This window comes from Monodon monoceros, unplaced genomic scaffold, assembly GCF_005190385.1.
Source record: "Monodon monoceros isolate NGI ecotype Baffin Bay Population unplaced genomic scaffold, NGI_Narwhal_1 Super_Scaffold_12, whole genome shotgun sequence".
NCBI classification, from domain to species: domain Eukaryota; kingdom Metazoa; phylum Chordata; class Mammalia; order Artiodactyla; family Monodontidae; genus Monodon; species Monodon monoceros.
The window spans coordinates 72,749,266-72,763,262 of NW_021703768.1; the positions used below are offsets into that span (position 1 = coordinate 72,749,266).

The 13,997-nt window shown below is 33.8% G+C and overlaps 1 protein-coding gene across 6 annotated transcripts in view; it reads left to right on the forward strand.

Moving 5' to 3' along the window:
• POLR3G (RNA polymerase III subunit G) overlaps positions 1 to 13,997 on the forward strand; it is a 70,703-nt gene that overhangs the window by 28,890 nt on the left and 27,816 nt on the right. For 3 of the 6 annotated variants that reach the window (XM_029218223.1, XM_029218224.1, XM_029218222.1), the window contains exons 6-8: positions 1,726 to 1,808; positions 5,694 to 5,840; positions 9,783 to 10,530. In XM_029218223.1, coding sequence (XP_029074056.1) covers positions 1,726 to 1,808; positions 5,694 to 5,840; positions 9,783 to 9,869 — 317 coding nt within the window. In that variant the 3' untranslated portion in view covers positions 9,870 to 10,530. Of the gene's footprint in view, positions 1 to 1,725; positions 1,809 to 5,693; positions 5,841 to 9,782; positions 10,531 to 13,997 lie in introns of those variants that run through there. The other 3 variants (XR_003792788.1, XR_003792787.1, XM_029218225.1) reach the window with 2 other exon arrangements.

The following is a 13,997-nucleotide window of genomic DNA, read 5'->3' on the forward strand; positions in this document are numbered from 1 at the left end:
TTTGTTTCTTGAAGAACCAGCTATTGGCAGGTGTTGAAAGAAACAAAAAAATTCAAATATATGCATGTATTTGGCCAAAGATGAAAAAAAATTCATGTAAATGTTTTGGGGTTGAAACAGTCTTTTAACAACTTTTCATAATTTGACACTTCTTTCTCAATTATAAATAATACATAGCCAAAATTGCTGAGTAGACTTGAATATGCAACTGACTTTCTTGGCTAAGAGATTAATAATTTTTATAAGTTTATTTACCTGACCATGTTCTATAATATCCATTTGACAGATTTATGTGTATGAAATTTAAATAATTTGATAAAAACTCCTTAGAGAAAAAGACTTCTTGATGTAAGTTACATTCTTAGCTAGTGTTTTCTGGCATCAATATTATATATTGAGAGCTTGTTCATATATGATATTTTATGTGCTACAATTCAGATTAAACAGTCTTTGCTCTCAAGGGGAACAGAGATAGTTACCCATCATTAAATCTAACTATTTTTTTATAACTTTTGTTTGAGCAAAACCTCACTAATATGTATGTTTGGGAGGTCTGAACTCAGTGACTCCCCAAGGGGCAATTTGGTATCACATAATAACTTGTAAATTCCATCAGTTATGGGTCATGCACCACAATCTAAAAATTTCTTCTTCTATAGGTTAAATGTTAATCTTTAACAAAATTACATCTTTCTGAGCCATATTTTCCTCTGTTACCAAGTAATTTCTAGGTATTTAGTTTGATTTTGGGAAAGAATGGTAATACTTTTTGATCACCATGGGACAATTTTGTAACATATCATAGTGTTTTGGTAACTGACTAGCAGGATCTATATGTGAAACAATTCTTTATACCCTGCAGTTTCACATTAGCCTCAAAATGCAATATTTTTGATACAGCTTAAAAAATTTTGTATCCCAAAGCTATTAAAACATTTTATTTATATTGCTTTGAGTTTTCAGATTCATATGACGGGTGTGTTCCATTTAACTATTTTAATCTTCATTACAAAGATAATGCTATGCTGCCCTGAATATAACCTCTTTCTCATCTCTTTAACCACTGGCAAATACATATTTATTCTACACTTGTATGTTTTTTAATTGAAGTATAGTTGACTTACATATTATATTAATTTCAGATGTACAACATAGTGATGTGATAACTTTTATACATCATGAAATGATCACCACTATGAGTCTAGTTACCACCGATCACCATATAAAGTTATTACAATACTATTGACCTATTCCCTGCACTGTACATTACATCCTCGTGATTATATATTTTATAACTGGAAGTTTGTTTTTTATTTTCCCAAACCTGGTAGGATTGCCCTATTTAAAATTTCCTGATCAGTGAACAGGAAGCCAGTGCGGATGATACATTTGTGGGAGCCTTTCACTGGCCCTCTAGTGCTTCTACCTGAGGGAACATTGTCGCAGTTTTGGCCCTGAGGACATTAAATGCCAATTCAAAATTTCAGTAGAGATTTATTTCAGTAGAAAATATCCTATTAAGTGATTATCGTTTACTCCTCACCATGGAAAATTGGTGATGTGTGCTGATTTATTTTGTTCATTCTTTAGGAAAATTAATTCATCCTGCAAATTATGTGTGCCTGGTATGGCATACCAGCATGCTAGATGGCATATTAAAAGGCGAAGACATTTAATATACAATTGCTGTTATAGAAAAATGTGTTAACAGTGGTTTTACTTCAGCAGGCCCCAAATCCAAAAAGGCAAAAGATACAGGCAAAGGCACTTCACTCACTAATACTGCAGATGTATTGAAGAAAATTGAGGTAAGGTTTTCTTCTTATTATAAGAACAAAATGAAAAAATGTCATACCTCTTTTTGTCTTCTTCCACCTTTCCACCTTCTCTCTCTTTTAAATAACGTGTACACTTGGCAGAGCCAAGCCCAGCATACAGGGTAACTAGCAAGGTTTGAACATTGTTGGCTGGGAGATATGGGGGCTCCATTCTGTCCTCTCTACGACTCACCTGTCAGCTTGCCTCACCTTTTGTCACCTGACTCCTTTCCCACTCTATTCCTCTTTTCCCCTTGCATTTGGATTATGCATGGGAAAGAAACATGAATGTATATCTTCAAAAACCTCTCATTTTTTTCTCTTATTGGTATATGTGTATTTTTAATGCTTTTCTTCTGCTTTATGTTTAAGTGTAGAAGATTCTATTGAGGGAAAATCCTATCTTATGGCACTTATTTTTATATCTTTATTTTTTAATATTTCAAAAAAAAGATGTAAAATTAAAAAGATTAATAAACTAAAACTATGCCCTCCCATCCCTGTCCCTAGCCATCCATTCAGTTCCTCTATTTTAGACAGCCAGTGTTAACAGTTTATATATCCTTCCAGAAACATTTTATGCATAGAAAATACAGATTTTTTTTCTTTTTAATGACAAAAAAGCAGCATATTGCACTGTTTTGCCTCTTCACCTTATCACTTACTTGGCAATGTTTCCATGTCAGTCTGTGAAAGAGTTCCCTCATTCTTTTCTTTTTCTTCTTTTTTTTCTTTGGCTACACTATAAGAATGAACCATAATTTATTTAATCAGTAATCTATTGATGGACATTATGTTTCATCTAGTGTTTCACCATTATAAACAATGCTGCAGTGAATCCATGTTAAGTATGTGATTTCACATGTTTAGGATAGATTTCTAGAAGTAGACTTGTTAGGTCAGCTGTTATGTGTACTGTATAATATGGAAAATATGGATAAATATTGGCAGATCATTCTCCAATGAGGTTATACCAGTTTATTCCCTTTATTCCCACTATCAATGCGTGAATTACCTTGCATTGATGGTGATGGTGATGATAATGATAGCAGCTAGCGCTTTTTGAGAACTTTTTAAATCGCAGGCTCTTTGATGAGCTATTTACATCCATTATGTGCTTAAGGCTTCATAACAACAAAGAGAGATGGGTATTATTATTCCTTACTTACCGATGAGGACTTCAAGGCTTTAAAACTTTTACTTGCCTGGCCAAGTTGGCATAGCTACCTGGTAACAGAAACTCATCTTTTTAAATTTTACTTTTGACCAGTACTTGAGCTGAAGATAACATGTCTGAAAATCAAGCCAGGAGGATTGTTGAAGGAATAGCAATAACTGTCAGGTTTTACTGTGGTGGAATGATGGATGAGGTTGCAGAACTAGCCATCTTGTATTGATTGAACACAGATTCTGACTGTTCTTAAAACTTCCTGGAAGGAAGTTGCTAAGATGACATGTGCTGTAAGGAAGATAGATCTGGACCTCTGGATGTGGTTTCTCATCAGAACAAGTTGTATTTCCTTATTCCCTACATTTAAATACCTTTTTTTCATTACACACTTTGTTAAAACTGGAATTTTAAATCTAGAAATCCCAATGAGTTAGCAGCTTTATTTAATAGAGCAAAGTTAGCTTCCAGATGACTCCATTATTGTTCATTTCTTCAGCAAAAGTAGTTGCAAGTTTTCTTTAATAAAACTTCTGTGATGGAGAGGGAATGACATCCAGTCAAATCTCATGGTTATTGTATGAATAATCAGACAGCAGTAAACTAATATTTGAGCTTATTTCTGTATGACATACAGGTGGCTCTGTGAGTGATCTATAGTATGTAAGCTAGAAGAACTGTTAACTGTTCATAATTCAACTGTTTTCAAAGTGTTTTCACATTGTGTTATTCACATTGTTCTTTAAATAAATCCATAAAGTAGTAGGGGTAAATAGTTATATCTCACAGAAGAGAAAATGGAGACTACTAAGTAGATGAATTAAAACTAATACCTTAACACAAAAGGAATAAAGTGATGAGACAGTGTGTATGAGATCTTTTTTCTAAATTTCATAAATCTGATATTTGTTAACTGATTTAGGTATTTTGTTGGTTTGATTTAGGTCTATGTAGTAGAAATAAAGTTGAAGTTATTTATTTAAAGATAATTGAGGTGGCAGTAGTGGAAATCAAGACCTCCTATTCCCTACATAGCACTGAATGAATTCTATATTTGAAAATATTTTTACATAACTGGTTTAAATAATTCTATTGTTAATTATTAAATAATAGCTAATAGCATGATTTTTCAGATATAGCGTATACCTTGCACAGAGTTAAATAAGAATAGCACTGCAGTTCCCTTTTAACTATACAATCTTGTGGGTTGTAGGCCTTTCTACTAGGGTTTGATTAAAATAGAAAAGAAAAAAATTTCATAACTTAATTAACATTAATATGTCATCATTATATGTATGTGTTTTTATAAACACTTAAAAATCTGTAAATACTATTTTGTTTACATGTAGTTTTCCAAAGGGATTGCCAATTGGTAAAAATTGCATACATTATATTGTAGTAATAACTCATATAAGGTAACATGGGTCAGTATGAAGATAAATCATCTTACGTCCATTACCTTGGTCTTATTTGTTCTACCTAAGTGGGGTAAGGTGACAGGAAGGGTAGAGTTTGAATTCTGATTAAAAATTGAGACTATCTGATGTAGTCTTTCATTGCCTTTGGTTTTCTTAAATTCAAATTTGAATGTAATTAAAGGGATTAAAAAAATATTTAAGAACCAAATGGAATAGTTAAGTTGTAATCACACCAAATACAAAATATGTTTTCTCTCTGTATGTAATCTACAGAGCAAATATCTTATAATAGGGTAGAGTATTTACAGATTTATGAATTCGTGTTCTGATTACTGATTAAGAATAATAGTGTTTTAGTTAAAGTGATCTTATGCATTAATTATCAGTATTAATATATGAAATTATTGCTGTCCCCCACCTCCTAGAAAACTGGTGAAATTCTGTCACTTGTGCAAATTAAGCATAGAAAAATTTAGCAAATGGATAGTAACAGTAATAAAAACAGGTCACTTTTTATCAAATGGAAAAAACTATTGGTAGTCATAATAGAAATATAAAGATGTAATCTTAAAGTTAAATCTCTGTCTTATGAGAAGGTGGCAGTGGTTTTAACAAGGTGGATAAGTGGAGCCATCAGGTAATCAAAGTGTCTCTAACTCTGCATCTCTTCTTTGCCTCCATTCTTAGAGTTGCTAATAATTGCTAATATGTACTGAGATTTGAGTTTTAATCTCTCTTTTCTTAATGTACCTGCCAGATACATTAAGAAACAAAAATCCTTGGAAATGGGAAGTAAATAATGAGGGAGAATAGAGATAAGAACATGGATAATCTGCAAATAGGATGGCTTGATATTATTTTAAACAGTTTCACTTAGAAACTAAAACATAGTTTGAAATGTTACCATTACATTCTCTTTTCTCCTTTCATGTTTGAAGGAAAACAAAATAACATTCTGAAAGTGCTTCTCCATAAACAGAATCAACTCAATATTTTAGAAGGAGGTAGGATAGGAATCATAAAAATAAAGCATTGGGCAGCAGAGCTGATATCACAGCATGACTCAAGACCCAGTTATGAAGTAGCAAACTCAGAGAAAATACCAGTGTAATGACAGGCCATTTAGTCCCATCTTTCTTGAGTTAACTCACGGTGTCCTAGGTGGTGGCCTGGAGGTGTCAGTAAGGGAGGGTTAGAATTAGGGTGATAGGTAGCTGTTCTCTTGAGGTTGAGCAGGTAAGTCAGAGTCTAGTGGTTTCCATTTAAATTAATGAAGTTCATTTATACCAGGAATTGGAAAAGAGAGGTGATGGTGAAAAATCAGATGAGGAAAATGAAGAGAAAGAAGGAAGCAAAGAGAAAAGTAAAGAAGGTGATGAGGAGGAGGATGACAATGCTGCAGAACAAGAGGAATATGACGAAGAAGAGCAAGAAGAGGTAATGGTCTATTCTGGGAGAGTAACAAAGTTAACTAAGCTTAAGGATGAGCTAATATGGTATATAATTAAAGTAAACCAACAAACAAAAACCAAGTTGATGGGAACCAGGGGTATATTATTATCACTGGCATCAAATTCTTGGTACCAGGAGAATTATTATAGCATTGAAATTATAGTGATACCAAATGGAATGTAGGAGGTAAAAGTAACTTGATAGGCAAATTTGAAAGTGGAAGTCCACGAATTAAGGAAATTGATCAGATTAGTTTAAGATCTGTATACATACAATTTTAAGTCAGCAATAAGGTAATTAATGGTTTAGTCACATAGGTTTGAGGGGGGACTCTGCAATACCATCAGGTTTTAAATCCCAAAGTGCATGTGGACACTATCAGAGAACATTCATAATCCAACCTCAAGTATCTCAGTCAAACTCAGTGTTTTAGATTTGGGATTTCCAACTTTCGGAAACATGGTGCATTTCAAAATAAGCTGGAGTCAGTCAAGCAGGGTAAGTTTGTTGGTCACGGCCTCTTTGGGACTTTGTAAACGTCTCATGCATTAACCCTAGGGTGAGAGTTTCTTCTGCATTGCAAGTGACCATTGTCTTCACTCCATTTCAGCTTCTCACACCACACTCTGAATCTTTTTTTTCACCTGAATTGCTCCACCTAAGAAATCTTTATTATATGCTACAAGTACTTTACATTAAATTTTGGATTCTTATAAAATTTATATTGGTGTGCTGTGAGGGGGTACAGCATTTTTATCGGTTTCCAAGTGGTTAGCCAGTTGCCTACCTCATGTACTAAATAATTTTCTTTCTGCATGGATTTGAAATTCTGTTTTATCAGCTATTGGATTCCTTCACCTACTTAGATGTATTTCTGGACTCTGTTCCATTGATCTATTTCTGAACTATCACTAAGATGTTCCAATTAATAGAAGCTTCTGATTATTTGTTAATATTTTTAGAGCATGTTACCCTTCTTTTTCAGATTTTTCCTGAATATTCTTTGGCTTTTGAAATGCTCTGTTTATAAAGTCTACTTGAGTTAAGCTGTGTTGAAATTTAGATCTGTCCTAACAAGAACAGCAAACATTAGGATTCTAGTAATTTCAGAATTCTGTATTGGGTCTTAACAGAGTCCAAAACACCACCAGTGGGTTTATATAACTATATTTCATTTAAAAAAAAACAACCAACTTTCTACTTTAATAAAGAAAGGATATATATTCTGAGTGTGAGGCTGGGTGAGTCTGGGTATAAGCAAGCTCAAAGCCTTTCCAGATTTAAAGTTACTCTTTGCTCTTTCTAGCAATTAACTAATTAATGAAAAATTACTGCTAATTAACTCACCTGATGTATATTGAGGATTTAAAGAGCATTTTGTTTTGAAGAGTAAAGTGGAGCAAATTATCTATGTAACACCTACATATAAAATTGAGAAAATATAGACTTTTTTCTTTCTGCAGTCTTTTGAGTGTTACAATTAAAGAAAAAAGCAGGGGCCCAAATGAAGCCAAGAACCATTTAAGCCATCAATTTCAACAAGTTCTCACTTTGTACCAATCTTTGTATCAAGATTACTAATCTCACAAAATTACCTAATGCGCATCATTGAACATACTTGGAGGTGCTCATGTCTAAACACAAGTGGCATATGCTCAATTTGTATCAATATCTCCTCCTTACTCATTTCCACTTGTATGTACAAATTGGCTAGCTTATATTTTCACACAAGTGTCCTTGCCAAGATCTCACTTACAAGATGGACTCACTTGAACTCTCAACCATGCCACTCGTCCCTGGTACGTGGCCTCCGGATTCAGCCAGGTTTCCAGACTGTTGGATTTCTTGGCACCAGGGAAACCAGGCCAACTTCCTAGGGTCTTAGCTGGATACGGAAAATTAAAGTGTTTAGGGAGGACAAAGTAATGAAATACATATCTGAATAATACAAGTTACCTTTCTTATATTATTCATATAAGTCTATATATAAAATCCCACCATACAGATACTAAAAAAGGTGATATCCAGGAGACTTTCTTTTGAGAATAGTCCCTATTTCTTACTCTATCATAATTTCTGCTGTAGATAGTAGAGATGTGGAGATTAATTTGGGGGGGGTGAAGTAGAAGAGAATAGCTTTATTGCTTTGCTAGGCAAAGGAGGCCACAGCGGGCTAATGCCCTAAAAATTGTGTATCCTGGAAATTAATTTTTTTATGGCAAATTTCAATCATTTACAAAAACTAGTGACTAGTAATATAAACACCTACAGACTCATCACCTAGCTTTAACAAATCAATTCATAGCCAGCCTTTCGGCCACTCTTTCATCCACCCAGTCTGCTCCTTTCCTCCCCACTTCAAGCCTGCAGCTGCCTTGGATTACTTTAAAGCAAATCGCAGGCATTATATCATTTCATCCATAAATATTTCAGTATGTACTCAAAAATAAGGGCTCGGGCTTCCCTGGTGGCACAGTGGTTGAGAGTACGCCTGCCGATGCAGGGGACACGGGTTCATGCCCCGGTCCAGGAAGATCCCACATGCCACGGAGCGGCTGGGCCCGTGAGCCATGGCCGCTGAGCCTGCGCGTCCGGAGCCTGTGCTCCGCAACGGGAGAGGCCACAACAGTGAGAGGCCTGCGTACCACAAAAATAAAAAAATAAAAAATAAGGGCTCTTTAACAACATCACAATATCATTATCATACCTAACACAATAAAATGTAACTCTTTAATATCATCAACTATTAAACCAGTGTTCAAATAGTTTTGATTGGAAAAAAATTTTTTGCTTATTCCAGTTGGAATCCAGCTGCAGTCCATACACTGCAGTTGGTTAATAACGCTCTTAAATTTCTTTTAATCTATATCCAAAATAGATTTTTAAATTTTTGATAGAAAGCAGAAATATCTTGAGTCATTTACACAGATAGTAGTCTTACTCAGCCATAAGAATTAGAATGTTCCCAGGGGCTTAATCCCTCTTAATTTAAAAGGAACTGAGGGGCTTCCCTGGTGGCACAGTGGTTGAGAATCCGCCTGCCAGGCTCCCGGGTTCGAGCCCTGGTCCGGGAAGATCCCATATGCTGCAGAGCAACTAAGCCCGTGTGGCCACAACTACTGAGCCTGCTCTCTAGAGCCCGTGAGCCACAACTGCTGAGCCCGCGTGCTACAACTACTGAAGCCTACGCACCTAGAGCCCGTGCTTCTCAACAAGAGAAGCCACTGCAATGAGAAGCCCGCGTACCACAACGAAGAGTAGCCCCCGTTCACCGCAACTAGAGAAAGCCCGTGCGCAGCAACGAAGACCCAACACAGCCAAAAATAAATAAATAAAACAAATAAAAATTAAAAAAAAAATAAACTGAGGGGCCCTAGATGTAATATAATATGGCATCTTCTGCATTTGATTTAGTATCTTGAGGTCTTTTCGTTTGTTTTTTTTTGGTAGGAAGCAAAAATCACTCTGCTTATGCTTAGCTATGCATTGTAACTGGAAACCTCAGTTCTGGTGTAGTCGAATGAATGTTAGTATAAATTGGCCTCGTTTCTTGAGTGTTTGTACATTTGTTTGGAGTAAGTGTTTAGTGGTTTAACTAACTAAACCATGTATCATCCCACTAAGGTATAATGAATGAGATGTATAATCCTATTAAGGTGTAATGGGCATCCATTTATGTTCTCTCAGCTAGTTGGTGCCTGAGAATAGTAGGAGATGGTGGTCTTGAGGAAGAAAGCACAGTTAGATATGTGAAAGTTAATGTGTGTTTCAAGCATTGAAATAACAGACTTCTTTTAAGCCTGGCATATTTTCTAATTACCTAACTTTGATATTTATAAACATATTAAAGGGACAGCCTACATTATGTTCTTTAATGTTACTACTCATACTTTTAATGTTTACTGAGGAATATATCATTTCACTTAGGAAAATGACTACATTAATTCCTACTTTGAAGATGGAGATGATTTTGGTGCAGACAGTGATGACAACATGGATGAAGCAACCTATTAGCTATGAAATTTCTCAAAAAATATTTTTATGATACAGCTTCTGAACATTTGAACAGACTTGTTTTCTATTTTATTTCTGATAAGGAATGAGTATTTTATTTTTGTTCCTGTTTTGTTGGAAAGATACTTGTTACCAAAATATTCAGAACCACTTTGAGTTTACATACTAGTTACCTTACCAATTAGTCTCTGACATTCCTTCTCAACACCTCTGTCATCTCTCTAATGTATTCAAGTGGATTTTTTTTTTTTTGGTATTATTTGGATTAGAATGTACCTAAAGAGTTTTTGCATCTTTTAATCTATGTATTCATACTTAAACAATTTTTTCATGTTTAACTGCTGACCTTTTCTAAAACTACTAGTCATCATAACGGATTTCTATAATCTGAAAGTTGGTTTAATACTGCACATAGAGCACTTTAAATACAAAGAAACTTGAAAATAATTTTATTTTTTACTTTTACATGGTATGTTCTGTGCTACTATATTATGACTACATAAACCTACCTGAGCTCTTACAAGTGCACATTTTATGAGATTAAAAATTTCGTGATTGGAAACACATGCACAGGGAAAAATGCCAATCTGAGCTAAGTAAATTTCACAGCTTACATCTTAACCAATACAAAGGCCTGGGATGCATATTAAAAATACTTGAATTGGAGGCTAACTTCATACCATATAATATATGAATCAATCATCCCACTGTAACAAGTTTGATATCTCTGAGTCATTGGCTTATGAAAAATTAGACTGAGATTTAATTTTGTACTTTATAAAAATGTAGACTAAATTCTAGTCATATAAATCTCATTGCAGTATGCATGTATGTGTAATCTGTGAGGTGTAGTGGCCTCTGTTACGTTTCACAGGACTGAGCTCTCCAATTGATTTATATAACAATGCAGAATGAAACTCAGGTCACTTTGAAATTTAGATTAATCTTTTTTGATTCATTTAAAAACTAGCTCCCCTGCCTTTTTGTATTGGGGTGGGGGGGAGAATATCTATAAACTTCAGCCTCCAATGACTCACATATGCCAAAGATTTTCAAGGAAATTCATATTATATATTTTAAAAATGATTTATGAACATTACCCACCAAAAGAAATAAATTTTTCCCTCTTGGGAAGATACCACCCATTACCCTCTAACCTGAGAATCAAGAGCCCTAGATTCTATTTCTACCTTTACTATTAAACTCAACCTTGAAATTGAGCTTAAGTTTTCTGTGCCTTAGTTTCTTCACTTGTGAACAATTTTCTATAAAAATTGTTTAAACTCTAACCAAAGTTTACCATATGTATTCATTCTCTCACCTTGTAGAAATGATCATTCTTAATTTAAATTTAGTTCTCACCCTTTAAAAAATTGTAGATGGTAAAGTGATTGAAAACAGTTTTGAGAAACAAACATGTTTTCCTCATAAAATATAATCTGATTTTCCCATCTTATTTATGGTGGGAAAAATTGGAGAAAATGTGTATTGTCTTGTGCCATTTTGTAACATGGCTTTCTCAGGAAAAAGACCACTTTCAATTGTAATATTTCTCAGATAATTCAGTATGTGTGTGAGGGCCATTATTAGTTCAGTATTGTGCTGATCCTATGTGATTTCTTATTTAAAGGAGCTTATCAATAATTTTAAAGATTCTAAATGGAAAACATGAATAAAACACTCTAAAGTATTAGCAATCTACCGTACTTCTTAGAGTAGAATCCTCAGTTTTCAGTTGTAATGGGCAAGTAGTCATTTAGGATTGATAATTAACAGAAGTTTCTTAATCTCTCACCTCCTTAGTACTATAGCCAAATACCATTTAATTTATAGAAAGCTTATCTTTATGGTTCTGTTTACTTGCTTTATTATACATATGAAGATAACACTTAAATTGGGCAAATACACCAAAGATACAGGAATCTTTCCCTGGCTTTCAATTTGTTGCCACCATTTTAGTCCTGCAGATGGTAAAGCATCTCCTATGGGCAAGGATTTCCTGGGAAGGCCCCAGCCATCTCCGTTAAGTGCATCGTCTTCCTCCTTTGGAAGATCTTATGTTTAAAGTAGACTAATTGTGAGAACAGGCAGAAAGTATTTGCAGGTTGCTTTACCAGCATGAATCTTGTTTTTCTGGCTTAAAATCTCAGAGAATGCTAAATTATTCTATAAGAAGGCAAGCTTTAATACAGAGATTAACCTCCTACTTGTTGGTGAAGTATCTTTAAAATTTCTATATAAGATGCAAAACTGTTTTGTTGCTCTAATGCTTATTTTTCTGTATTGTTTACACATTAAATTCTTACAATAGTGTCCTTTTGTCTTATATTGTTTTCTTTGACCCTGCTGAAATATATTTGATAGAGAAAACTAATTTGTTAATACTTATTTTACCTAGTAAAATAACTGTGTATTTATTGAGCAGGGATGCCAGTATCAAATGTTCTTGAACCAACCACCATCAACAACAAAACTCTAGGTGATTAAAGTTGTGATAACAAACTAAGAGATTTGGATATTGAGAGAATGCTAAGAAACTCAGATGACCTTGTTAACCTTTCCTTCCCCACTACCTTCAGATGTACAGTATCAATGGCTTTCCTTAATTTGGTTAAAGCCTCTTAAGTTAGTAAAAACTTCTTATAAGAAAAACTGTAAATACAATTTTAAGATCAAGATACTTTTAAAAATGGAGAAAACAAGGATTACACCACAAATTCTCCATTAAATAAATAAAAACTCCAAATAACTGTCTCAATTCTTTTTGCTACTGGTATTTTAAAAAATTAATATTTTGAAATGGAAAGGTTGTTTCCGTGATAATAAAATTTACATAAAAATAGACCATATTGTCACACAACCAATCTGTAACTTGCCAAGAAGGTGTGGACCAGGTCTCATGAGGCCTTCTTCCATGAGATCAGAGATTCCCCCACAAATAACATTCATCTGAAATTTTTTTCATTTCCTTTCACTTATGTACTATAAACAATCCAGTGTATTTTTTCAGTATAACAAGGGGGAATCTGAATTGGTAAATCTTTGGCAATTCAGTCTATCTTACATAGTATCTCTAATAGTTAGAGGAGGAGAAAAGGTTTGCTTTTTTCAATTAAATTAACCAGATTCCAGATTCCATTTTCGATTGAATAATAAAATAGAAACTTTATTACATTTTGCAGATCTTTTAAAATATGAAAAATGAGGGGCAAGTTTTAAAAACCAGTTTTACAGATGTACATGCTAACATAACATTCTACAATTCCATGCTGCATCTGTATAAAATACATTATACAAAAGACTTATTAATTTGCATACATAAAAAGAAATAAAGCATCAGATTTCTATGATCTGACCGTGCAATATGCACATACTTGGAAGAAAAATACTGATTTCCTGAGCAACTTTGTAATTCAAAATAAGAATGATTCCCATCATAATGTACCATTTAAATACAGACTCCTAAAAACTACATCTTTACTCTGTAACACTGACTGGATCTTTGTTTTACGATATTTCTAAAACTCTAACTGTATCCTTCATATTCCCAAGTAGGTAATTTTTGTAGTAGATACTTTAAAAAGAACTAATGACTAAATAGTGGTTCATTTAAAGAACTCTTCAGGCCACTGAACAAGTAAGTAGAGTCCAGAAAAAGATAAGCTTTAAAAAACAAAAAGTCTTTGGAGAAATTAACATTACTGTCTTCTAATTCTTAACGTGGCCACCAGACTCTATAACTGATCTTAATATATCTTTTGGGGACATGAATCCTATAATTTTCTAGAAATACGATGGCAAAAAATATTTAATTTAAATGGCATCCATTAGTTTGAAACAATCTTAACCATTTGTACCCAGACTTTAAGAAAGAATCTGCCCTTTTTAAAAATAGGTTTTTCTTCACTTGCAACTCCAACTTTTTAAGTGAACCAAATGCAGTGATTCACAGTTCCGTTACTTTTACATCTGCATGTATGTGTGTGTGTGTGTGTGTGTGTGTGTGTGTGTGTATATCTTCTAATGTAAAGCCTCAAAGTAAATTCAAATAAGGGTTTCAACACAAAAGCCACAATATCAAATAACTTTTCTTGTTTTATTAAGTTTTACAAAGTAATCTGCATTTGT